Below are 27,096 nucleotides of genomic sequence, written 5' to 3'. Positions count from 1 at the left end.
CACCCATTTTTGTCCGTATTCTCCTCATGGCACCGTGGTAAATGGAGCCAGTCAGGGCAAAGGACGCTTTCCGACGCCGGTGGACTCAGCAGCGAGCAAAAAAAAACCAGATAGGATGTTGTTACTTGTCTGTGTACTTTCTCGTTTACATTTGCTCCAGTTGCTTGGCAACTCAGTCGGAGGGTCAGCAGGATTGTGGCAGCAGGTGGTGGTGTTTGGAGGAGAATCGTATTAGGTAAATAGCTACGGGGACCAAATTGTAGCACTGGGAATTCCAAAACCCAACCAGGCAAATTGGATTGCGTGCGGGCGCGCATTTCTGTGGCCATGACAGGGCTCAACCGGCTAGACTATTTATGAGTTTACGGATCTACGGTTGGTGGGTCGGGTGTTGATTTTGGCATTTCGGTGATCTAACTACACGTCTTAGTACAAGAAAGGATTTTTTTTATATCGGTGGATTTTGCTGCGTACAGATTAGTTCAGCTTAGAATTTTAATATCTGGCGAATCTCGTTTGAATATAGAAACTAAGTGATCTAGATTTTGCTTAGGATTAGCTTATAATATTTCCCCAAAGAGCCGCTAATATTGGCAGGAACAGTGATACCCTCAACAAGCTTCCTCCTATGCTGGGAGCTGAGCCGATCAGACCGGGAACAAGTAAATTGTCCGAAGCTCCTGCGTCGAGGCCAGAATGTCCACTGGCACTGTCCAACCCGTCACCTGCGAAGAATGGAAGATGTATTTTAGTGCCGATTAGAAATGATGATAATTGCACTCACCAGAATTGCACAAATCCGAAGAGCACGATCGGAAGTACGTTCGAAACGTGGGATCATCGAGGACGTCATCGAGGAACTGAAAAAAAAATGTAATTAGGAATAACTAACTTCGAAATCCCACCTTAGAAACATGCATTTGATAAACAAAACCTAGGAGGTATCTGAAGTTTTGACAATTTCCCAGAAATTCTTGTTTGAGCAGTCCTAAGAATTCTTAAGTTTCATTGATAACCTCTGAACTATGGTGGAACTCTCTTTTCCATTTTATGAAGATATTTGATTAGAAATTAACTACTCAGAACTTCCATAAATTGATGCTTGAACAGTTTTTCGTGAAGAGCTTTGAGTGTGTTGGTTTATTTCCTTTAAATTCCGTTATAATTGCTTATCTTTTGACAGATTCGCGTATTTCGTCTACTTCTTGCAGACTTCATCAGTGTCAAGTACTCAACACCACTTCATATCCATATCATTAAATAAGGCCAGATATTCCAGTAAATGGAGTATTTCGGTATTATTCTCAAAATTATAGACGATCGAAATTTTTAAATTTATTCTATAATTCAATAATTCTATAACTCGATGGTCTCTTCAATATCGAGTCATGGAGAGTTGACTGTATTTTAATATATATTCAACCAAGGTGTCCAGACAAAACCAGAAACTAATTTAGCAGATTGATTCAAATTAATAAGTCAACACAGAAAAGAGATAAATTTAAAAGTATAACAATACAAATAGTATCTCCAACACAATCTTCAGCACCGAAACATTAGAAGGTACAATAACATTACGGGTTATCGATTCCAAACAAAAATGCAACCAACAGCATACGAAGCAACAGGTTCCACATCAATCAAAGCAATTAATTTCCGATAACCGAAGCTGATAGGCTTCCTATCGCCCGACGAACTGTGATTTAATTTCTTTAATTATTTTATTGCCATTAGACTTTCCCAGAACTTGTCATTGACTGATAGACTTACCAGTGGATCCTCTTCGCAGCCACGCAGAAATGTGTTGATTTTGTCGGGGGGATCCTGGAAGAACAAAAATAAAACAAAAATACATACATGAATACTTTAAAAGGGCTTCCTCAAACGAGGCAGATAAATTTTTATTTTTATTTCAACGATGGCTGCTGAGTTGACAATCTCCGGATTCATCGACAATGGCAAACAGGCTCCATTTCCTCCAAAACACCCCCTTGACTGAATTTAATAAGCATCAAGTTGTGTTTTTCTACGAAATCTACATTCATTCGTCGGTCGATCCAAGTAGGCCCCGTTGTTTATTTGCTTGCAGCTTGCTTTGCCATTACATGACTCTTCTGAGAATCTGTCAACGCCTCCTCTCTGCTCGGATCAACAGTTGCTCGTAGGTACCTAATGTTCGTCCCAAATAATTGTTGTTTGGCCTACTTCGGGAGCGGGTGGTGGCAGCAGACCTGAGTGGAACATATTTTGTTGTTAAGTACAAGACTGCTCGATCGGCTCGTGTGTTGACTAATGTTGAAAACGGCAAATATATAATGTTTGTGCGAAATTGTGGAATGGGGGGAGAGTGGATTTGATTAAAAAAAAATCACAAACATTGTTTGAAATTCATTCAGTTGACTCGTCTGGTTTTTGTGACACGTCCTCTTCAATTTGAAGTGCAGTTGAATTTTCTTTCAAACAGAAAACAAAGACTAATGTGATGTTTGCATATGTGCTTTTTTTGCTAAACAATTCCTCAGCATCTACCACAGATCTCCGGAACATCTGAAATTCGCGCTAGTTGGTTGAACTGGTGGAGCTAGTGAACTAGCCTGAAAGTGTAAACAGCTCATAAGTCAAAACTTACAATCAATTCCTGCCGCTGGATGGTACAGTACTTCCGGTTGCAATTGACAACGCTCTGCCCTTCGACGCTGGATGGATCGCTGATGCACTTTTTGTCGCCCGAGTTGGCGGTGACACTGCAGGAATAGCACCGTAGGCCTACGTTCAAGTGGTTTTAGGAGAAGATAAAAGGATTAAATATGAGTACACTGATGATCTAATTCTACACAAAGCAAATGACAAGTTAACGGTGGAAATCGTTTCCAATAAGACTGACGTTATCTGACGGCAGGTTGAGTGGCGAATTATGTGACTCAACTTGCTAAAGCTATGGATGTTATCACGGTTTTGTCTTTAAGAGGGATTGACGGTGTTCATTTACCCTCTGCGCAGTTAATTTCCCCATACTACACAGAAGAAAATACACGGTTGGTGCTAGTTACAATCGGCAGCAAAGTAAACTAGAAGCGGTAGTAAAACTTAATTTGATGGCCTATAAATTTTCGGCAAGCTGCTTTCAAAATCGGAGAAGTATACATGAAGCTGATCGGTTTTGTGGTGGAGGCGGAAGGGGATCTGAAAAGCGAAGGTGTCGGTTTCCAATGGACCATTAAACTCGCCATTAAATAAATGCGATGATATTTAAAATTCGCACCTTCGGTGATGTTTCTGGAACGAAGTGTACGCGTCACTAGGAAAGCGTGTAGAACTGAAATCGGAAGTAGGTCGCTGATGATTTGAATTTAAATGGATTTTCTCGTTCAAAGACGTCGATTGATTATTTTGGATCACAACCAGCACACATTTGATCAAGTACAATATCCAATCGCTAATCCATCAAATTTGTGGCCGGATTAGCAGGGCTGATCCGATAATCCGACTGTCAAATTCATACAAATCTATGTTACCAATCTAACAACGTAAAAACAGCCCCATAAGAGAACGTGATGTCGGATTATCGAGCGCCGGATTAGCGATTATTGTTGTATTTCAATTGTTCAAGTTTCTTTCAACATTTGTTACATTTTAAGTGATTTAGCCTGAAGTGCATAAGATATCTGTATTAATAGGCTTCATTCTAGCTGAAACATTTTTTATGGGTTCACCCAAAGGCAAAGATTAGATTAATATTGATTTTTTTAAAGCCCACGACCGGATCGCTGAAGCTTTCCAAGAAAACCATTCCTTCAGTGCACAGTGGACCAGGGATAACATCTGCCAGAAAAATATTAACAACATTGGGATTGCGCATCTAATTGAATTGACGTATTCAGGAAAGTTTATTTACTTAAAGTCTGGTCCACTTCGAATCCAACACACTTTATTTATTCTATAACAGAGCCTCTAGTGGTCGGATGTGGAATGTTTTGACAGCGATTTGTTTTGAAAGTACACGTGTTTCAGTGGTGAAAGTTTCGTCTCGATAATGTCGCCAAAAAATACAGTGCCAGCCGTAGTATCAACCGGTGGAAACAAACGATTTCAAATTGGCTCATTACTTGACTAGCCTGTAGGTCCCAAGTAAATCTATAACCATAGAGGTAACTCTAAGACCAGAAGGTCCCGAAGAAACGAGCTCAACTTTTTGGCTCAGCTCTGGTACTCTCTTCGGTCCCAAGCTAATCGATGCACCCCTCGAAACATAGGAAAATCCACGAATCCCTCATTTTATCTGTCAATCTTTCATATCGAATCAAACATATTGTAGTACTAGAATTTCGACTAGAATGGGGTTTCATTAATCGATTTGCTTGGGACCAATAGGCTAGTCAATTAGTGAGCCAATTTAAAATCTTTAGTTTCCACCGGTTGGTATTAGCTGTCTCATACAATTTTACACGCCTACCCTGACGTCACAATATTATATCAACAATCAATACGAAACTAGCCTATTGGTCCCAAGCAAATCGAATAACGCATCCCATTCTAGTCGAAATTCTAGTACTATACTATGTTTGTTTTGATTCGCTATGAAAATTTGACAGATAAAATGAGGGGTTAGTGGATTATCCTATGTTTCGAGGGGTGAATCAACTAGCTTGGGAGCGAAGAGAGTACCAGAGCTGAGCCAAAAAGTTGAGCACGTTTCTTCGAGACCTTCTAGTCTTAGAGTTACCTCTATGATTATATTACGTTCAGTTCAGACCTGAGAGGGAGAAGCAGACTCGAAAATATGAACGTCAAAAGGAGCCATAATCAAGCTGTCACGAACCGTCATTGGGAACCAAGCAGTTTGATGTATAGATACTATAGATTCCAAGATAAGTGGATTCATACAAAGTTGTTTTGGCAACCATGAAAAACAAATGATCTTACTGGTGTCCGTGAAAAAAGTTCATGCCATCATAGAGCTCGTCGTTGTGCACTTTTGTTTTGTTTCGTGCGTAAAACTTCAAAATGAAGTGCAAAGCAAATCTTTGCAACAATGTATCGAGGAATGGTTTGCTTTATCTTTCCTTCTTCCATTGTCCCTCAAACAACACCATGGTGTCATGCTTGTTTGGCTTCACTAACTGGTTTTGCTACATTATACATTGCCTCCGCTTATCTATGGAATCTATAGTTTCTATAGTTTGATGATGATTTTCTTACAGTTGAACAAGAATACACAAGGTGGTATTGCAATCTAGCGTAAAGTTATTTTCAACAAACTGTCGTTTCCAGCTATCTTATTCAATGGGATATCGTTTTTTAAATTCATAATTCAATATACACAAATCAATATTGAAAGGTACCATTTACCAAGTTTTTGTCAAAATATTTAGTGACATTATAAGATACAGGACAGAAAAGTACATTTTCTCACTGCACACTAGACAATCTCAAACAATCACTACACGCTCAAAGCAAAACCGGTTTGTTGATTCAAAAAGATTTTTCTTTGAATTAACCGAATAATATATTTGAATCAATACAAAAAATATATTAGGCCCTGAGCCAAATATATATCCATTTGAATTTAAAAATCATTTCTCTGCGTGTATACATCAAAATGGTTCAAGGTTATCAAGATAGAAACCGTCAAGATCGGAGTAAACTTTACCCACTTTCCTTCGAAAGTATGTTTACCCAGATCTGTCTAAATGCGTGTTTACCCAGTTTTTGGGAGGTTCAGTTTTGATCAAACTGGTTAGAATCTACCAAATATTGAGTAACTTTTAAAAAGAGTGTAAGTTTTTAACTCTTCTGTTGTGAGTATTATGCCGGCTCTTAATATTATTCGTATTAGACTAATCTTGATTTTTTTTCTATTGCATAGTATGCTCTGTTTTGCCATAATACCATAGAGGTAAGTCTAATACCAGAAGGTCCCGAAGAAACGAGCTCAACTTTTTGGCTCAGTTCTGGTTCACCCCTCGAAACATAGAAACATCCACTAACTCCTCATTTTATCTGTCAAACTGGCACACTGTCAAAGATCATTACATACAAAATCAACTTTGTTAAAATCAAACAAAAATACTAGCCCATCTGGTACAATGGCACAAGTTCCTAAGAAAATTCTATTACAGTGAACCACATTATTTTAATTGATTTCTTCGCCAGTTAGTCGTCTGTCACTTCGTTTGTGGTACAATCAATACGAAACTAACGATTTTAAATTGGCTCACTACTTTACTAGCCTATTGGTCCCAAGCAAATCGATTAACGTACCCAATGCTAGTCGAAATTCTACTACTACACAATGTTTGTTTTGATTCGCTATGAAAATTTGACAGATAAAATGAGGGGTTCGTGGATTTTTCTGTGTTTCGAGGGGTGCATCGATTAGCTTGGGACCGAAGAGAGTACCAGAGCTGAGCCAAAAAGTTGAACACGTTATTTCGGGACCTTCTAGTCCTAGAGTTACCTCTATGGTGGTACCGTCTACTCATCGCCATTTCTCAACCGTCTTTCAACCAATGGAGCTGACTTTTTGTGAGTGTCAAGCATAGATTGTAATTCTCGTTCAGCTGGAAGATAAGCGACGCATCACTCAAGCTCCGTTTCACAGAGCTGAGAATCGACATTCTCATTCTTCAACGATTATCCATTTTCCATTTTCAAACCATGAAAATATTGCTCTCTCAAAATCGGTGAGAATTCCGAGGATCATTCCAAGGGCATAACATAAGAATTTCTTGAGGATTTTAAGAAATAACTCAGAAGAATTTAAAGGCGAACTCCAAGAGTATTCTGAACAAAATTTTAAGACAATTCTGATGTTAATTGTTTTCAAAAGACAATGCCAATGATTTGTAAATAGAATTATGGAAGGAAGCTTCAGTGAATTGCAGGAAAAAAGCCTTAAAATTCGAAGAATATTTAAGTTTGAATTTCATGATTGGGTTGATAGGAGAGAATTTTTGGACTGAAATATATATGTTAGGAGTCGAATTAAAATACACGCGTACACGAGGAAGTAACTTTTTATTATCTTTCTCCAATCCAAAGTTTATGACGTACATACATTGCTGTGTTTCCAGTTAGTGGGAATCACTACATATCTCCCTTATTTTATTTTAGTTAACTTGAAAGAACAACCGTTAGATTAATCAAGACAGTAATCGTCATATCGTTTGGGTCGCATTACCTGCCGACTTGGTCTCGGCACTCTAGCAGGCTCCTGGTTGATCTCCCCTTCTACGTGCACAGAGGTATCTCGATCCACTGATGTCGGCGAACTCCAACCTTCAGCTGGCGAGTTGTTCTCGGCGACAGGTTGACGTACGAAAGGTTTCACATGTGTTGTGTTGCGCTTATAAGTCTGCCTATCCGGGGTTTCGAGTGTCAAGCTGTTCCCACGTCGGTCGACTACCTTCACAGGCGTAGGCAGGAATTTGGAATCAAGCTTGTTTTGCGGTAACATGTTCTTCATTAGCACTTCATCCCCAACAGACACCGATGATTCTTTCGCTTGGTACTTCAACGCGTTTTTGCTTGGTACTTCAACATTCGATCCCTATCACGCATCTCATGGTCATCTAAAACTTGCATTTGGAAATGCGGGATCAAGTCTCGGAATCTTCTTCCGAACATTGACTGCGCCGGTGAAACACCTGTTACGGAATGTGGAGTCACAGAGTACATATACAGGTATTCTTGTAGAGCTTCTTTCCAGTCGATGTTCATCTGTTTGCTAATTTTCAGCACTTTTAGGATCGATCGGTTTTGTCGTTCGACCTCGCCGTTTGCGCTGGGATAGTATGGCGTAGTGTGAGTCAGCTTGATGCCATGGTCGAAGCAATAGTTTTTCGTCTCTTCGCTTGAAAAATTTCTAGCATTGTCGAATGTCAGTACTAGCGGAAGTCCCATCCTGGTGAATGTATCCCTCAAAAAACGAATCACGTCACGTGAGGTTGTTCGAGTCATCCGTTCCGTCAAAACGTATAGGCTGTAGAGGTCGATCAGCACAAATATGTAACTGTTATCCGGTAGCGGTCCGAGAAAATCACCTGCCAGATGAACCCACGGAGCGGCAAGTCCCGGATACATAGTGGTTCCGGCTTCTCAAATGGTGCAACTAGTTGACAGTTAAAACACTCTCGGCAAGTTTTCTCCACGTCAGCGTCCATACCGGGCCACCAAACCGCAATCCTCATTCTACGTTTCATCTTCTCACGCCCTGGGTGACCGGTGTGCGCCAATGTTAGAACCATTTCTCGTAGTGTTGCTGGAATAACAACTCTAGACCCCCTCAGCAGTACTTCATTTGCAAAGCATAGTTCACCCTTGAACGGTGCGTACCGTTTCAAATTACCTTCCCAGTTGTCATCTATTAGAGCTTTTCTAACCTTTTGTATCTCCGAATCCTCTTGCGAGCACTGTATCACCTGGTCCATCGTCACTGCTACCGGCATGCTAACCTCCGCGATAGCGTATAGTGCTGCCTCCGCGTCTTTGTCGAACGTTTTGCTTTTCAATTCTTCTGGCAGCCGTGATAGCGGGTCCGCAATGTTGATCTTCCCTGGGTTGTGCAACATGCGATACCTATAGCACTGCATCCGAAGCACCCACCTTTCTTGCCTCTTGTTTGGGGATGATGTTTCGTTAAAGATATTCACCAACGGCTTGTGGTCTGTTATGACTGTGAATTCCAGACCTGTTAGGTACAGTTGAAACCGCTCTGTCGCCCAAGCAATGGCCAAGGCCTCTTTGTCTAACGTCGAGTATTTTCGCTCCGTATTTGTTAAGCTTTTGCTTGCATAACTAATCACTCGAGGTTCGTTATGGATAATCTGCACCAAGACGGCTCCCAAACCATTTCCACTGGCATCGGTGATAAGCAGCGTGCGATTCTGTGGACTGTAGTATCCCAGATGCTTAGGGTTAGCTAGAGAAGATTTGATTCTCTTGAAGTACTGTCGTCGTTCTCCAGTCCATTTAAATTTGGCACCCTTGATTGTCATCTGCCGTAGCGTACTCGACATCTCTGAGAGATTTGGAATAAACTTGCCAACATAGTTCACTAGCCCTAGAAAGCTGCGCATTTCGGCTGAGTTTTGCGGATACCGAAAAGACTGGATGGCACTTATCTTATCGTTCATTGGCAGTATGCCTTGCTATGACAGGGTGTGACCCATGAAGTTTACGGACCTCTTTCCAAACTCACACTTCTTGGTGTTGACCGTCAATCCATGTTCGTCAAGCCGCATTAGAACTAGTTGTACTCTGGCGTCATGTTCTTCCTTCGTCTTCGCATATAGGGGAAACGCTCCTATAGTTGCGGTACGTTAGAAGCGTTAGATTCCTATAGCTGTGCATGGAGACTTAATACACAACTATAGGAACCTAACGCTTCTAACGTACCGCAACTATTGGAGCGTTTACCCTATAAGAATGTCGTCGATAAATACTCGAATTCCTTTTAGGCCTTTCAAGATCCGTTCAATTTCCCGTAGGAATATTTCAGCGGAGCAGTTCATACCGAACATTAGACGCTTGTAACGGTAGTATGCGAACGGAGTCACGAAGGTTGTTATTTCTCGGGAATCTTGATCCAATTCGATTTGGTGAAAAGCTTTCACCAGATCAATCTTCGAAAAATACTTGCAACCGTCTAAATGAGGCATTATTTCGTCGAATGTTGGTAACGGATGTTGTTCGGGGATTATAGCTTTGTTAGCCATACGCATGTCAACACACAGGCGTACACTTTCCCCTCCATCTTTCGGCGTGACTACCAAAGGTGATGCCCATGTAATCTTCAACGGCGCCAGTTCTATTACATCCTGCTATAATAGATCGTTCAGCTTTTCTTCAACTACGTCCTGTAGGGGAATCGGTAAACGCCTGCATGGTTGTTGAATTGGCACCACTTCCTTGTTAATCTGAACTTTCACCTGCAAATTCTTCACCTTTCCCACCTTAGGGTCCTCAATGTCTGACACACAAAACGCCTCTGCATGGATCTCCAGGATTCCCAGCTCCAACGATGTACTCTTGCACAGCAAATTAGCCCCTGTTTCGTTATCCACAACATACACGTCGTGAAATACACGCTTCGAACGGGTGATAATTTCCGTTTTGAAAGTCTTGTGAACTGTTAGTTTACCGTTACCGTAGACCCGCAGAAATTTCCGTGATTTCTGGACGTCGGTAAATTTACATCCGTGTTGTTTCAGATGACGCCATGTAGTTCGGCTTATGACGTTAACGTGAGCGCCGGTGTCGACAATCCAATCCAATTTTACACCACCTGTGTAACATGTCACCAGATCGTGTTCATTTCCGGTAGCGTAAATGTGCTGAACGTCGTCGTCACTATCTTCGCTGCTGACTTCGCTGCCGCCTGGGACATTGCTCTCGTCTTCGGAATCTTGAACTTACCACACCTTCTTCTTGCTTCTTTTATCCTTCGATTTTCGGTTCTCCGGCTTGGTTTTGCACATTTTCCGGAAATGTCCCAGCTATCACACACTTTGTTTTTCGCGGGACATCTTTTATCGTTGGCAAAATGTCCAACATATCCGCATCGGAAACACTTTTCTTTCTTCGCACCCTTTTTGATTTGGTTCACACAGCTTTGGCCCATAGGAGCCGAATTTCTCTTCACATCCTCCTTATTACGATTCACTGTTTCCAAGATCCGTGCATCCTGCACGATTTCTTCCACATTCATCAACTTCTTCTTAATAATCACTTCACGCAGCTCGTCCGATCGGCTGTTGTCAAACACTTGTTCTGCAACTCGCAGATAGTGAGTGATGCATTTGATAGCATATCGAGTGCATTCCCGTACTCGCACAAGCGCCCTTGCTCTCGAAGACGGGCGACGAATTTCTCCACCGATTCATCTTCAGTTTGCTTCATTTTTCGGAACACGTACCGATCGTAAGGAACAATATAAATTTTCAAGGGAAAACCCTCAAAAATGCTTGAGAATATTCCAATAAAATCCTGTAGAGTTTAAGAAAATTTTCAAAGTAGTAGTTAATATACAGACAATTTCTTTCGATCTAGGAATGATGCTGCTGTCTTAGTAATAACCCATTTAACCTATTGCTCCTGGTTTTGGTGTTATGTTTATCATGCATAATGTATATCATACAAACGGGAAAATTTACAAAATTCCGGATACAAAAAACCAGGAAATTGCTAATTGGGATTTTCTGGTTACAATGTCATAAATTGACAAATCAGCTGATCAGAAACGTATCATAAAATGCTCTATTAGTCTAAGCCAACTAAGGAGCAAAACAAGAGAACAAGGTGGCGGATATACATTCGTTGCATTACATTGTCTGCTCCTCATCAACGATTTGATGCTATCGCCAGTGATGCAAAATATCATGACACTCACGTGACACTCGTCTTCGCATCAACCGACTATCGCTGACAGATCGTTTTGTCACGCAGTGAGCAAACAACAATCACCAGTAATGGTCGCTGCTCACTAGCAAAACGTTACACTCGCTGCTGATGATGGAAAGCACAACGAAAACAGTGAAGACTTCTGCAGTACGATCATGAGAAAAAGCGAAACGACAGAAGAAAATGAAAACAATGCCTGCGCATTCCAAGTTCGTCTCGGCAGGCGCGACTGTGTGAGTTACACACAAAGCAGGCAACATGAAACGGAACCTGTTGGGCTCACTCACCAACACACTCACATAAGCAAGCAAAGCAGCAACTGCTTCAAAACGAGCACAAATGAGTGTCGTGATTGTCGGGAAGAACCAGATCGGTGATGGATCACAACAGAAGACGACATTCATCAGTTGCTTTTTACTTCTTTCGTCAACTTGATGGATGGTCATGGAGAGAGCTTCGACGAGCGCATTGATAGGAATGTACAAAGCGTTACTACCATCAGCTGTTTGGCGATCGTGATTGTGATAGGTCGCAACTCTGGCTATCGCAGTAAACGGTGCTCTCGTTATGCACGAATACAGTGCTGCGCGAATGGTTCGTTTTTTTTTTTATGTTTTGCTCCCTCTCATTTTTGCTATTATTCACTGTTTCACTTCATTTTACCATCAAACATTTGTCACGCACCAGCTGCTTACTTCTACTCGAATACTTGGGTGATGCATTTGATAGCGATTTGATTAGCAGCCGAATAATATTCGCAACGAGTGCTTCAGAGCGATGCGTAAGCTACTGGAACTGAAGAGAAAAGTAGCTTTGGATAGTAATCGAGGGGGACGACTCTATCTACGAAGCAGCAAAGATTGTGTTTTGCTGTGGCTAGCTACACGCACGCTGAGTAGATAGAAGGAAGATTTATGTCGAATTTGAAGATTTCCTGCAAAAAGATGAAGCGCGATGCAAGTAGATGTGAGAAATGAAAGATGATTTTTCGAAGATTGATTCGCTAGTGTGACATTTTTTGAGCATCTAGAATTGAGATTTAGATGTGTCGCCCCCTCGATAGTAATGTCGTTTTCGTTTTTCCGGCGTAGCTTCAACAGTGTTGTAAAGGTTGTAGCGCCGTTTGTTAATGTTCATTTAAAAACCTGATTCAAATTTTGAATAATTGGTTTTTCTAAAATTATACTGATTTACGATTTAACACTAAACCTTTGTTATAGTAGGGCACTAAAACTCAAACTACAAAAATAGCTTTGTCAGCTTAATCAATCAATCAATGTCATTGCCCGCTTCCTGAGATGAACTAGCCAAAGGCTAAAAATCTTCTTAATAAAAAAAATCCCCGCTTCTTCATTCTTCACACTGGAAAACTTGTTGGAATGAATAGATAACTTTCTGGAAGAATATGCTTCATTTAATACTATTATCTCAATCACAGAAAGTGGCGATGAAGTGGTGGCGAGAATACACTGATTTTCGCCATTATTCAACAATAATATCCTTGGGGTGCATGTTTTACCCCGGTTAGAAAAATTTTGTCAAACTAGCTTTGAAAATTCATTGATGAAACTTGTAAAGCATCTAGTGAGCTGTTTTGCATAGACAACTACAGTTTGACAGCTGGCAATATAATTTCGGCTGCAAAAATTTAGTTCGAATGCCGACTAATAAAGTCATTGCTATGTTTCAATAGCGCGAAGCGGGACATCGCGAATTTTACAGAGTAAATACGTTGCAGGCACATCAAATCACTAAATATTCTTAAGTAAAAGGCTTTAATCTCACCTCTATTGACAGTCTGTGACAATGCTGTCAGTGTCCAATATGTGAAGTTTATGTTATTAACAGTGCGCAAAACAGTCAGGTTCATTGAGTCATTTTGATATGAATATGAACTGTCATCTGCCTCATCATTCACTGCCTCGTGAGAGTCTGAATGATTCAGAGGTAAACGAGTCACTGACAGCCGAGCACTCAGTCAGTAGGTCAGTCAACACGTTTATTCTGCCGTGATGGTACGCAATATTTGTTTTGAATCACTGAGCGTGCATTTTCTATGGAAAAATCCGGAGTGATTTGAGATTTGGGCGTTATTGTATTTGTAAACAAACTGGTCAATCACCAATTTATCGTGAATAAAAGCTCAATCTTATAAACAAACTATACCAAATGATAAAGGAATCATACCTCTACCTCAAAGTGTAATTAGTTTTCAAAATTAAGCTTTTATTTGCGATAAATCGGCGATTGACTTGTTTGTTTACAAATACAATTACGCCCAAATCTCAAATCACTCCGGAAATGACTCAATTACATACTGTGTGAGTGAATGCAAGCGGTGTGCGTCACCTGGTTGTGAGTGACTGAATGTTTTTGTTGGCTCTTTCATTGCCTCGTCCTTTACCGTTTGGTACAAACGGTCTGCACAGAGCAATGGATTGAATAGTGCAGTGCTTTCACACTCAGCCTAGGCAGTCAATAATTTTAAGGTGATTCCCCGTAGCGTCCATTTTCGTGTTACACTTAGCAATTTCACATGTGAAAATATTAAGCTTTCTGTGAATGCACGTAGCTGAAACTACTACTTGTTGTTTGCTGCGGAGAAGCAAGCAATGTCTGAAATTTACAGATGCATAAACCTCGTAGATCTTGAGTTGTGTGCTCATGAAATTGTGAGGTGTGATGGAAAAATGGACTCCACAAGGAAACACCTTAAGCTCTGGTTATTAGCTAAATTCGGAACGAAGTTAAATGAATTACGCAAATCCATTTCATGGAGGCAAAATTAGATCTCAACAAAATATTCTGGAGATGAACTAGCCATAGGCTAAAAATCTCCTTAATAAAGAACAAAAAAAAAAGATCTCAACAAAAGGAGCGTTGCTAATAGCACTTTTATGTTATGAAATATGTGTCATTCAAATTTAAATGCTGATGATTAATTTCATGTGGTAATACTAGTACTATTGACAGGCATGGAAAATCATTTGCATTCATTTCGTGCATTCATTTACATTCATTTGCCTCTAACTTTTTTCTTCAACAGCATTCCGCAAAATGATGTAAAGAAGATTTTATGGGTTTGGTTTGGAAGAGGTTTTGTTATTAGCTACAACTTTTGTTAAGAAGTCAAATCCGTATCTCTTATGCATGACGAAGCAGAGCGAACAGAAGCCACTACTGTTTTTCAGTGAATGTATTTTACATTCACTGAAAAACAGTAACAAGTTCTGCCCGCTCTAGTTCGTGATGCATAAGAGATACAGATTTAAGTTATGAGCAAAACTTATAGCTAATAACAAACCTACAAAAGCTCCATACATCATTTTGCGGAATGCTATTGATGAAAAAAGTTAGAGGTAAATGAATGTAAATGAATGTATGAAATGAATGCAAATAATTTTCCATGCCTTACTATTGATAGCGGATTGTGCACAATGGTAGTGTGGAAAACGCCAATAAAAGTGCGCTTTTACGTTTAATCGTGTTGTTCTCTTCGGTGCACTTTTTCCTTGGTTCCTAACGAAACGGATACCAAGATGAGCGGCACTAATATTTGCCACGAATATTCACCGCGAATATTCACCGCGAATATTCATCGCGTGCGATGCGAAACAACTATATTCGTATCCGATCGCACCAATTCCTAACGAACGATGCTAATGGAACGAGGCTGAAAGGAAGACAGCAAGAACAGCAGGAATAATCCTCGCCCACTGGTCACTCATAGAGATTCGCTCAAAGCATCGTTCGCATCGCTTGGGAACGCTTGCTTTGCTTCGTTCTTACGAATGCGTTCGGAGAAGAAGATTGATTTTGAAGAGTACGATATGAATATCAGTAACACTGCAAGAGAAAAATAAAAAGTTCCTGTTTTCTTTCGCAAGTAATATCTCGCACAACACGAGAAAAGGGCCTATCATTGTTGATAGAATTCTAAATTCTCTTCATCGATTTTCACTTTCGCGAATAACCTGACTGCAAATGAATTCCCCATTCAGTGTGTTGTTTCAGGCTAACATCATCTTCTGTTGAACTGTGCTGAGAGCTTAGCGATAAATTCGTTTATGTTGCCGTGGTAAACTAAAGAGAAAGTCGATGAAGATAATTGATGAACGAGGATAGGCCCTTTTCAAATGTTACGCAAGATATGGAACTACCACTCACTGTAGCAAGACAACTTTCGGTAGACTGTAGGCTATCCTCGCTGATCGACTTGATCAAGTTTGATAACCTCCATTGTACTCATCGACATAGTACCATTGTGTGAAGGGCCAAAAGCGGTTTGCGGGATAAATGAGAATCTCCTTCCAATAACAGGATCATACAACCGGTCAAAATCAGGCAACAGGAGGATGCCCAATGAGTGGGGAGAAAAGCCCGCCCTCTAGTCACGAAATGTTAAAAACAACTAAGGAGCAAAACAAGAGAAAAAGAAGAAGTTGCTGTCGCAAGTAATATTTATTTGTTTACTGCAGTTTGAATGTTCTGTGATAAAAAAACATAAACGATCGATAACCCAAATGATAGAATGGTTCCAAAAATGGTTTGGATGATACTCGGAACATATGTATTTATATAGATATGTGGCATCACTGAGTACTAGTTGCCTCTCTCATACCGCCTTGATCCAGTCCCGTAAGACACAAGCTCTGTTTTGTATGAAGATAGTTTAGAATCGGGTTCTAGGAATGGTGACAAATCATAATCACAAAAAAAAAGCCGTAAAGGAAACGAAATTTTCGGCTGTCACTACCGGATGAGAAGAAACTATCATGGCTACTTTTCTCAAGAGATTGGCTTTGCTTGAACAAAGCTCTCTCACTTTTGCTTGTCAATCTCTGTACGGGTGAAAAGTACCATTTCTCACATAGTCCGCATTCCAAAAATAAGCTCTATTGGTTGAAAGATTGCTAAGAAATGGCGGTCTTTAGACGGCACCACCCATCGCGTGGATCGGAGATTCTTGTATTATTTTCTTACAGCAACTTACTGCAAAAGCAAAACAGCAAGTACGGGAACAAACCTAATATAATTTAAAACTAGTATTTTTTTATAATACTGGGATAAAGTTTTACTCAACTGTGAGTTGTTTAGAAAAGCCTTGTTGATATTGAGCTGTCAACTGCTAAGTGTTAAATTTACAGTGTACTAGCACCTGTACACAAACATTATCCTCTGATCGAATGAAACCTCAGACCATTAAAAACAAAACACCGAAATCGCTTTTTCGAATGATACCTGCAACCGGATGACGGTTGTTTTGAAATCAGATGATTTTCCTCTAGAATACTGGATGAAAATTGTTATGAGAAGGGATAGGGCCTCAGTTGAAATGCGTAATGCTTTCTGAAGAATGACTGTCATACTAAATGGAAATGCATTTGGTATTGGTTCAGCCCCATAACGCAAATCATTCAAAACGATGATGTAAATAATTCTATCGAATGTCATTTGCCGATCTGAGCTGACAAACGAGGTGGAAGCATATGCATCGCTATCAGAGCTGTTACGAACATAGGTAAAGGATGAAAACCAATGTTTGGCTAATTCGTGGTGGAGGAGGTTTCCTCCACCACGGAAAAATTTTCTATCCTCAATGAAATGGCTTATTATGGCTATTTAGTATGGAAATGTAGATAATCAAATTATAAATCTAATTAAAGCACTTGCATGTCAAACTACCCAACAAACATTGAATGTTGAATAAGAGCTTATTCAGGCAAAAATAAGCTTCTTCAGCTAAAAGATGGCCTTTTCAGCTGTTAATCAACTCAAATTGTTTGTTGGGTATTCTTAAATGTTTGTCCTCGGAGTGTCGTATTTTTTATAGCTTATTTTCAAACGAAAATCATCCTGTATTTGGATGACAGTCATATGGATGTTCATCATCTGACGACGAATTCAACCATAAGAAAATCATCCGAAATTCGAATGCATATTGTTAAAGGGCTCGAGCAATGCAATAATCATTCGAAGTATTGTTGATGTTTTGGATCAGTGTAGTGTCAAGAAAAATCATGCCTTGGGGATAATAGAAGAGTGAACCATATTGTAAAGTTATAATATTTGCCCTTTTTCTAGTTCTATTTAGATGCAACGATTGTAATGACACATTATCGCTATCTGCAACTTGGCTTGATCTGATCGGATGAAGGAAAACGATAAAATTGTTTGATAGTTTGTTTACAAAAAAATACTGTTTTCATTGCATAAAAATACCATTTGTATACTACTACATGGCATTTCAAGCTTATTGCTTATAACATATTAGATTTTTGCCTGCTCTCGACTTAGTGTTCTTTGAAGTACCTTTAAATTTTAATTGAGAGCTTTCTATGCCTTCACCATGCTATGCCCAAGGAAGTAGAGAAATTATTGAGAGATTGATGAAACGTTATTTAAAAAAAAAAATAATGCATTTTCATTTGAAATGCAAATTTCCTTGAAAATAAACCATTGCGTCTCTGACGTATTTTGCTGAACTGCCCATAAAAGCATAACTGTCCCATGCGAATAGGAAATAGAGCAAAGATGTGACAATTATGCTTTTATGGGCAGTAAATGTTGCAGTTAATTTGGCTCTAGTTTTCTCAATTTTTTACCGATTCAAAACAAACACCGTGCACATAATCGAGAAACTACCAGAGTTTCATAAGTCACACTTGTTGGTCACGGCGCGGTTGTGTATTTACACGGATATTCCTTGGGGCCTGTCCAATGATGAGACATTTTCATGATATTTTTTTATTTCTAATATGAACCTAGCAATTTTCGTTGTCAAATCATAGCCGAATCGTAAATATGTGACTTTGTGGATCATGCACGACTTTTTACTATGAATACCGGAAATTATAGGTTTTCCAAATCGTCCAGGACATCAGTTGATTTGTTCTACTAGATCAACCAAGACTGCAATAATGTCTATAGTATCCAGATGTTCAAGGTTTTTCAAATCGTCCTGGACTTCAGATAATTTGATCTACTAGATCAACCGAGATTGGGACAATTTATTTAGTATCGAAATATTTCCAGACAGATGCACACCCAAGTAACAAATAGGGTTTTATGAGGGGTCTGTAGACTATGAATTAGACTTTTAGCATGCTTTAAACCGTGATGAAACTTGCAATGTTACTTAGGCAATGTCTATGTGGATCATGCATGAATCATTGTCATGTATACCAGATGTTTTAAGTTCTCCAAATCATTCTGGGGTTCAGATATATATATGTCCAAACAGATATCACGGTGCTGTCGTATTCACGTTCGTTGCCTTACTCGTTTGACAAGTTACGCACTCCTGACAAAAGCGTTTAATCTGCGAGCTCATCAACGGCCAGAAGTACCTCTCTCTTACCGCTGCTAGCGTCTTCACGAATCCTAAGTGGGCTTTCTGATGAACCTCCTGTATTACTCGCTTCCTCTCGTCCCGTTGCGGATAACGTTTCCAGCAAAACCGAACATCCTCAACCGTTCCTTGGCATTTGATGAATTTATACACCTGACCATCTATGACCTTGAAGTCGCTGTAGTCCTGAGGGTTCGGAACGATCTGTTGGATAAGGTCCTGATATTCTGGGTCTATTGATGTCACAGATATAGCTTCCACGGAACGAGAAAGACAGTCAGCGGTGATGTTTTGTTTTCCCTTTCGGTACTCCAATTCTATGTCATTCGATTGTATTTTTAGGGCCCATCTTAGAAGTTTGGCGTTTCCTGATTCCACTCCAATCGTGAACAACCATAGTAAACTTCTTGCGTCAGTGACTACCTTGAATCTGCTTCCCTCTACAAAGTGTCGGAAGTGTTCTATCGCCAACAAAACGCCTAAACATTCCTTCTCGACACTTGCATATCTTTTCTGCGTGCTGCTCAATTTCTTGTTGAAATATGCAATGACTCGCGCGTCACCATCAATGTGCTGTATCAATGCTGCTCCAACCGCATTGTCGGACGCGTCTGATTCGATAACAAATGGTAGTTCGAAATCTGGATTTGCGAGAATAGGTGCCGAAACCAGAACAGATTTAAGCTCTTGAAATCCTTGCTCTGCAGTTTCTGTCCAAATGAACCTCTTTTGACCTTTCCTCAGTAAATCAGAAATTGGAGATACTATTCTGCTGTAATTATGAATAAATCGATGATAGAATCCCGCTAATCCTAACAGGCGACGAATATCTTTGATGCTTTTTGGCCTGGCGTAATTCAAAATCGGTTCTATCCGAGAATTATCAATGGCTATCCCCTCATTAGTTAACAGGTAACCCAAATAGTTAACCTGTTTCCTACAAAAGCGAGATTTATCCAAGGAAATCGTGAGATTTGCCTGACTCAGTCTGTTTGCAACTATCTTCAACAAACGAAAGTGTTCCGACAGTGTCTTAGTTGCTACCACGATGTCGTCTAAATATACAAACACGTATGGTTCCAAATCGAAGCCGATCACCTTATCCATCAGCCGGCACATAGTAAAAGGTGCGTTCGTGAGACCAAATGGACATACTTTAAATCTAAACAGCCCCTTTGATGTTCGAAATGCAGTCAAATCTCGGCATTCTTCTTTCAGTGGGATTTGGAAATAAGCGTCTTTTAAATCGATCACTGAAAAATATCTAGCGCTTTCGAGACGGTGAAAAATTCCTTTCATGTCTCTCATCGGGTATGAATCCTTCTTTGTTAAAGCATTGATGCGTCTTGAATCCAAACATACTCTGATTTTTCCATTCGACTTCCGAACGGGAACCAGAGGATTCGCCCATTCACCTGAGCATTCTTCAATCGCGTCTAACTTCCTATACCGCTCAATCTCTTTATCCATTTCAGCTTGAATGGAGGGAGAGCAACGATATAGAGGCTGTCTCCTTGGTTTTACCTCGTCTCGAAGCACGATATCGTGTTGTATTAAAGTTGTCCGTCCCAATTTATTCTCCATCGTACAGGGAAATTCTCGAACGACTTCCGCCAACTGAATTTTCTCTTCTGGTGATAGCAGGTGTTCCGTTTCTATCGTCTCCGGTGTTGCTTCTGATGGCTCTGGAAATTCTAAACCTGGAATGTCCAAAGAATCATCTGGCTCTGGTTTCTCGAACACTGGTAGAGTTTCAACCGGGTGTAAGAAAAAATGGAAGGATTCCGATGCTGAGGAATCCTCATTCACATTGTTCTGTATTGATGAGATCTCTTCGAAACCCGATTCGTTCTGAATCATCGGTTTGATATTAAACGCTTTCCAGAAGTTGATTCCTAATATTAAGTTCCTCGATATTTCAGGAACAATAACAAGGGATATTACTTTCGTAACATTTTTAAATTTAATAGGAACGTTAACGTACCCTGCGCAAGAGTACTGTGTGTGGTCTGCAGTGCAAATTTTAATCGGCGATGGTAAAAGCTTTAATCCATGACGGTCAACCAGTTCAGGTGAATTAGCCACACTAATACTGGCTCCTGAGTCAAGTAAAGCGTCCATTTCTATACCGAAAATCTTGACTTTAACATGGGGACACTGACTTGTTTGGATCTTGACTTCTAGCAGACTTTGCATTGGGTCGACAAACGGTTCTAATTTGGTGGGAACAGAGGGTTTCTGAGGAATGCTAGGGTTCCCATCTACGCACTCCGAACTCAGTTTCCCGAATTCGGTGCCGGATTGGACCTTTGGTTTGGCTGATTTCTTTTTGGATGCGCTTCGCACGAAGTTGAAATTTTTCCAGGATTTCCACACACATAGCAGAACGTTGTTTTGGCTTCCTTACATTCTCTCCAAAAGTGCCCGTTTTGCCGACAATTCCAGCATAGCGGTGATCTCGAAAATCCTTCCACCCCTGGTGTTGATCTGTCTTGCTGATTCGAAAACCCGTTCGCTCTCTGTTGCCTCCTGCTCAGAACATTGACCTCTTCCTCGTCTGAAATCTCCCCTTCCGACTCCGCTTCAATGTTGTGAACTCCGTGTCTTGAACCAACTGGGTGCAAGCTTGGATCACTAGCATCAATCCGGTAGTTTAACTGGATTAGCTCCTCCAAAGTATTTACTTGAAAACATGCCAATTTAGACCGATAATGCTGGCGCATATTCTCCCAGATTATTTCAAACTTTCGTTGCGACATCAAAGGTTTGGTCAACAACTTGTTCAATCTTTCGATATCTGTAACAAAGGCAATAAAGGTCTCACCTTTCAGCTGTTTTCGCTCGTAAATTTGCTGGCGATTTCCTTGGTCTTGGTTTGGGTTGCCAAACCTGTATCTTATTCTGGTTTCGAAAATGTTCCAATTCCAGTTAGCATCGTAATAGGTAAAGAACCAGTTTGATGCCTCATCACGCAAAAGTAGGTGAATGTGGCTAATTAAGCAGTCCATAGGAATTCTATTCATGCTAGCCAGAACCTTCACTTTGTAAATAAAGTCCTCTAGAGTTGATGACCTAGCCGCACCCGAAAAGAAAATGTTCCATTTTTCTATTTTCCTATCATACTGCATTCGGTTCTCTCGGTATTGGTTCCTGTTCCATATCGGAACATCCGAAGCATTAGGAAAACCCTGAGTTCGCTCACTTCCGTCACTAACGCGTTCATCTCTTTGAAGTCCGTCTGGCCACCTTTGCTGACTAATCCCGGTAAATGGTCCCCTTTGGTTTTCGATCGTGTTGTATCGCGTTTGTTGTTCCTGTACCCCCTGATTGAAATTTCCTCCTGGATTTGACCCTCGGGTGTCCCTCTGAATGAGGCTCCTACGATCCCTATTTTCCGGAGGTCCCTGGGGAGAAAATCCTGCTAAGTCATTTCCATGGTTGTATCCAAGAAACCAACCATTATTCTGCTGTCCCACAATGTTTCGTCCGGAATTGTTTCCCAGATCATTCACTGAGAACAAGCTTTCGTACTGAGTTTGAACCCCTCCTAACTGTCCTACTGGGTTTGCTTCTGAATACGCATTTTCCGGTTGTAGATCCTGCGGTCGTCCACCTTTGGGTACCGTTCCCGTTCGGTTTTCCTGAACTGTCCTGCTCGGCTGCTGTGGTAATTGGTTTCTCTGCGATGACTGACTGAGACTCAATACCTGTTGAAGCATTTTCTTAAGCTCCACCATTTGAACTTCGAGACCTAGAACCTTACGTTCGAGTTTGGCGCAGTCATCCTCATTCTCTTGTGTTTTTTCTTTGATTTCTTAACTTTCTTCTTATTTTTCGATGCTGTCGCGCCTATTTCCGTATCCGAAATTTCAAAGTCAGTGGATTCATTGCTTGTTGACTCGGAACCCGACTCGTGTTTGTGATTCTCGCCGGTTAGCGAACTATTCGCGATCAGTAGAGCGTTTATCCTATTCGACAACCCATTCTTCATCGTTTCTGCTTCCTCAGTCTGAGCATTGCTTCGTTTTGTTCTTAAATAATAATGTTTTAGACGGGAAATTAGTTTCACATCATGAGTTTGAGCTAAAGCTATACTAATCTCCTCAATTCGCTGAGCGATCACTTCACATTCCTGAACAATGGAGTACCTTGAGCGATACTCTCTGTTCTCTTTAGCATCCTTACGAAACAACCTTCTCAGCAGTCTTTGTTTTGATTCAAGACTTTTACTACACTCCTCCCCATAATTTCTCAACTTGAACTCATAATTTACCTCATCGTTTAGCAAATGTGCTGCGCGTGGGAATTTCGTAGCCATTTCCACAAATCAACCCAAACACGTAAGCCTTAGAAAAAAAAAAATAGCAAAACTCAATTCTATCACAACTTAGCAGTAAAATATATAAATGAAAAACACCAAACTTAAGATAAATATGTATACAGTGAAACCTGAGTTCATTCACAACCAAGTTCACAACGTTTTCCGAAATAAATTACCAAGTTTTTGCCTGAATTCACTGAAATCCGAAAGAAAATTCTAACTCATACTAAATTTTCGTAACCTAAACATGTAACCTAATTAAAAAATGGACTGTATTCATATTTACACGATCTACACTAATTTTCATTTGGAAAAAAATTACCAAAAAAAAAACATCAAAATTCTTATTTTACGTTGGGCGCCAATATGTAGCGGCCCCGAGGCAGCTACGGTGCTGTTGTTTGTTCCCGATAGGTTTCATAAACGGATGGCTTAAGCGCCACCTCCGAAGAGGACCACCTGTCGTGTTTCACGATGCCCGGCTAGATACTGGCCAAATGAGCCAGTTCTCAAATTCGTCAACAGTGTCGGGAACAAGACCAACTGAGCCGAGTGACTCAAGAAAGATGAGAGCATACCCACCGAAATCCCAAGATCCTAACTACCGAGTCCGAAAAACTTCCAATCCCGAAAACCAATCCGAACAGGTGTATCATCACAGGAAGCAATCCCTCTGACCCATCAACTCGAGCTTGATTTTGAAGACGAGTAACACAACAAATTCAACGGAAAAAGACTATACATGATGAACGAAACGTGAAATAACCTTCAGACTCTCTCAATCAAAACTTTCTAACACTGAACACTGATTTATTTTGGGAGTGAACATTCTACTTTAATTTAGTTTATCTATAGGGTTTTTTATTCACATATCTACAATCTTGGTTCTGGCCGGCCTAACTACTGTTCCCCTCTATCTTTCTATCTGACTAGTGCGGTCGATGGACTATTCGCCTAGCGCACTATCATTCTGTGTCCGTGCTAACGGCCTTGCATGCAAGTGTGGGTTCGCTACTTACAGGATTTGAAGCTTACGTTGGCGAGCTTTACGGGCTTTCGCCCAACCGATGCCGTCGTTGCAACGACGGCTGATGTCCTCCTACTGCGCTTGAAGTTTCTTAGTTGCCGAACTCAGTCAGCGGATGGTGGCTTGCTGGACGTTAGCCGGAGTGCCTTGGAAACGTAAGCAACTCCCTTCTGATAGGCAACCGGGAAGCTTTGATACCCGAGCGTGGTAAGGGTTGGCGACAATAAGTAGAGCCGCGGTGCGAGGCAGCGCTATTGATCAACGGTCGCTTTGTTGGCTGTTGAATCCTATAGAAAGCGAACACGCGGAAAGTCGTTGACCGTGCAAACGACACAATTAACCTATTATCGGCACACACAAATTTCGTAAATTGGTTTTACCTTGCCGTTATCTGGAACGCTTACACAACTCTCGCACAACAATTACAACACTATAATGCTATCTAGCTTTAGCCTATACGGGGAACATAGAATCGATTAAAATACATCTGAGGACACTTCACGTTTTCTACAACTAACCAATCACACCGCGAAAAAAACTACAGAATCGCGCCCTTCTTCTATCACAGTCAGGATCAAAGTGAAAGAGGCGATTACTGAATTTCCTCAGAAAAGTCCCAAGGCATGATTACCGGAAATGGAAGTTCAACTGATTTCATTAGTTACGATCGTGAAAGATCAAATGAAGTATCTCTTTCCCTCTTCAATCGAACTCGGTCTGTCTATCTTGTTCCCTTCTACTGCTAACAACTCTCAGAACTATCCTATTCGGTTTTCTCTATCCGAGTAACGAAAAACACGAATGGTGAAACTCTTCGGAGAAGCTACGTAAGCAATACGTTTCGCTAACCTCTTTACGCGTAGGCAACTGACTTGCATACAAGTTGCAAACTACAATTCGTTTCATTTAGATTACTTTCAGTTCATTTAAGTTAATATTACAAATTGAACGACGATTAATCTAAGAATGGATATTTGAAAATAAATAAGAACAAGTAACAAAAATATAATCTAACGAAAATGTCTACCGTTACAATAGTGTCTATATGGATAATGTTTAATTATTTCTACGTATACCAGATGATCTTGGCTCTCCAAATCGTCCAGCAGTTCAGATGATTTGTTTTACTAGATCAACAAAGACTAGGATAATATCTGTAGTATCTAAATATCGATATGGAAATCCTAGAACATTTGGCATACACGGAAATAGGTTGGCATGATCCACATAGACACTGCACATTTGTTTGGGAATATTTCGATACTACAGATATTGAATTAGTCTTGATCTCCGGAATCATTTCAGACAGCACATTAGTCCCTTCGCGATTTTCACGACATCATTTAATGTTTCCACGATTTTCGCAACTGAAAGTTCAAATCCACGACAAATCCGCGAAAATCGCGAAATCTGCGAAATTCGCGCCTGTTGTAACAGCCTTGCATTTGTTTCAAACAATCTTTCAAACAATTTTACCTTTGTTAAATGCCGTTACTGATCACTAGAGTGATGCAAAATTTGAAATTTACGCTCCACAATACTTAAACGATTCCAAATCGGATCCTGACTAACCTCTCAAAATTTGAAGCCATTTGGTGAGAAACAAACCATTTGTAGTTTTTATGGGAATTACTATGGTAAAACCAAGATTATTGTTCATGTCTATCTAATAATTCACCATATCGGTCTGCTTCAAAAGTTTTCAACTTTACTTGTAGGAAATTTTCCCAGCTACAACTTTGCTAAAAATCACTTTTTGATTAAATGCAAGGTTCGAAAGTTATCAATGGTTCAATGCGCTGATGTCTTATGATCATGCTCAATCAACTGCTCAGCAGGCAACATTGGTGTTTCTGGGGCGTTGAATAGGACACACAAATCATGGCTACTATGTCACACTGCAAAATACAGTGCTTGATCATGTCATAAGTTTACCAATCTCTTAAATAATTAATAACTTTTACCTGTCTCGTTTTACATAGAAACAATATTCAGCAAAGTTTTAGCTGAGAAAATTTTCTATAAGAATGGCTATCGAACTGTTTCGCAGCTCAATATGGAAAAAGACTAGAAGGCAATGAACAAAAAGTTGAGATTTCCCATGGTAATTTACATGTAAACTTCAAATGGCTTGTGCGAAGTCTGTTTCTAACCAAATGAGTTGTAACTTTGAGAGGCTAATCAGGACCCAATTTAAAACCATTTAAGCACTGTGGAGCGAAAAAGTCAAATTTTGCATCAGTCTACTGATCACCCATTATTAGTTGGCTCGTCATTGTGTCATGATAAAGACATCTTTGAATCCCTGCCTTACATATAACCGTAAAATATCCGCCATCTTCAATCAAGGGACATCAACCGTCAATAATACTTCAAATACGAAGGTACTCAATAGAAAAGAATTTCACGCACGGTTTGACAACAAGAAAAGCCTACCTTTTGTGCAAAGAGAAACCCTCATAATTTCCTAACGACTCAAACCAATACGACCCGGGCCCGGATCGCGAGTGAAAAAGGATATCCCATCTAAATTTACTTAAAACGCACTTCAAAATCACTCGCCATAATACAATTTGATCCCTCACTCGCCCGCATGATGATCCACGGTAAAATTTTTACACACATCCCAAATCCTGACCCTGATTTCCGCGCCCGCTTGATCCGATTTACTGATGGTACAATGCAATGACACGAGAAAGAAACGGCATGTGAATAAGAAAAATATAAACTCTAACCAACCGTGAACTGGGGAAAGATCCGGTCCCATCAGTAGAACCAGCACCAACGGCAGCAGACGACTGATGGGGATCGTAAAGAACGGCATTTGGGCGGGCTCCCAAGGTTGATTGGGTTGATGTGGGTGGCTAACTTTAGAGTGGAAATCCTCCGGTCCTTCTTCTTCTTCAATTGGTCAGACTTTGCACAGTCACACGCACACTTTTATGATCGCTTCCGGAAAATTGAACCTTATTTCTCGATTCAGTGCATATCGCCACC

At 40.4% G+C, this 27,096-nt stretch overlaps 2 protein-coding genes across 2 annotated transcripts in view; one reads left to right on the top strand and one right to left on the bottom strand.

Moving 5' to 3' along the window:
• Positions 1-27,096, top strand: part of LOC135708143 (uncharacterized) — a 508,021-nt gene that overhangs the window by 223,453 nt on the left and 257,472 nt on the right. The window lies entirely within an intron of this gene.
• Positions 463-27,096, bottom strand: LOC135708180 (uncharacterized). The gene is made up of 5 exons (XM_065230186.1): positions 26,839-27,096; positions 2,630-2,766; positions 1,771-1,824; positions 785-860; positions 463-725 (listed from the first exon to the last, which is right to left on the bottom strand). The coding sequence occupies exons 1-5, from the start codon at positions 26,921-26,923 to the stop codon at positions 556-558; spliced, it is 522 nt and encodes a 173-aa protein (XP_065086258.1). The 5' UTR covers positions 26,924-27,096; the 3' UTR covers positions 463-555.

Source organism: Ochlerotatus camptorhynchus, unplaced genomic scaffold (assembly GCF_037179485.1).
Source record: "Ochlerotatus camptorhynchus isolate MF236.1 unplaced genomic scaffold, CSIRO-AGI_Acam_v1.1 ptg000328l, whole genome shotgun sequence".
NCBI classification, from domain to species: Eukaryota; Metazoa; Arthropoda; class Insecta; order Diptera; family Culicidae; genus Ochlerotatus; species Ochlerotatus camptorhynchus.
This window is presented reverse-complemented; position numbering and strand designations above follow the sequence as displayed.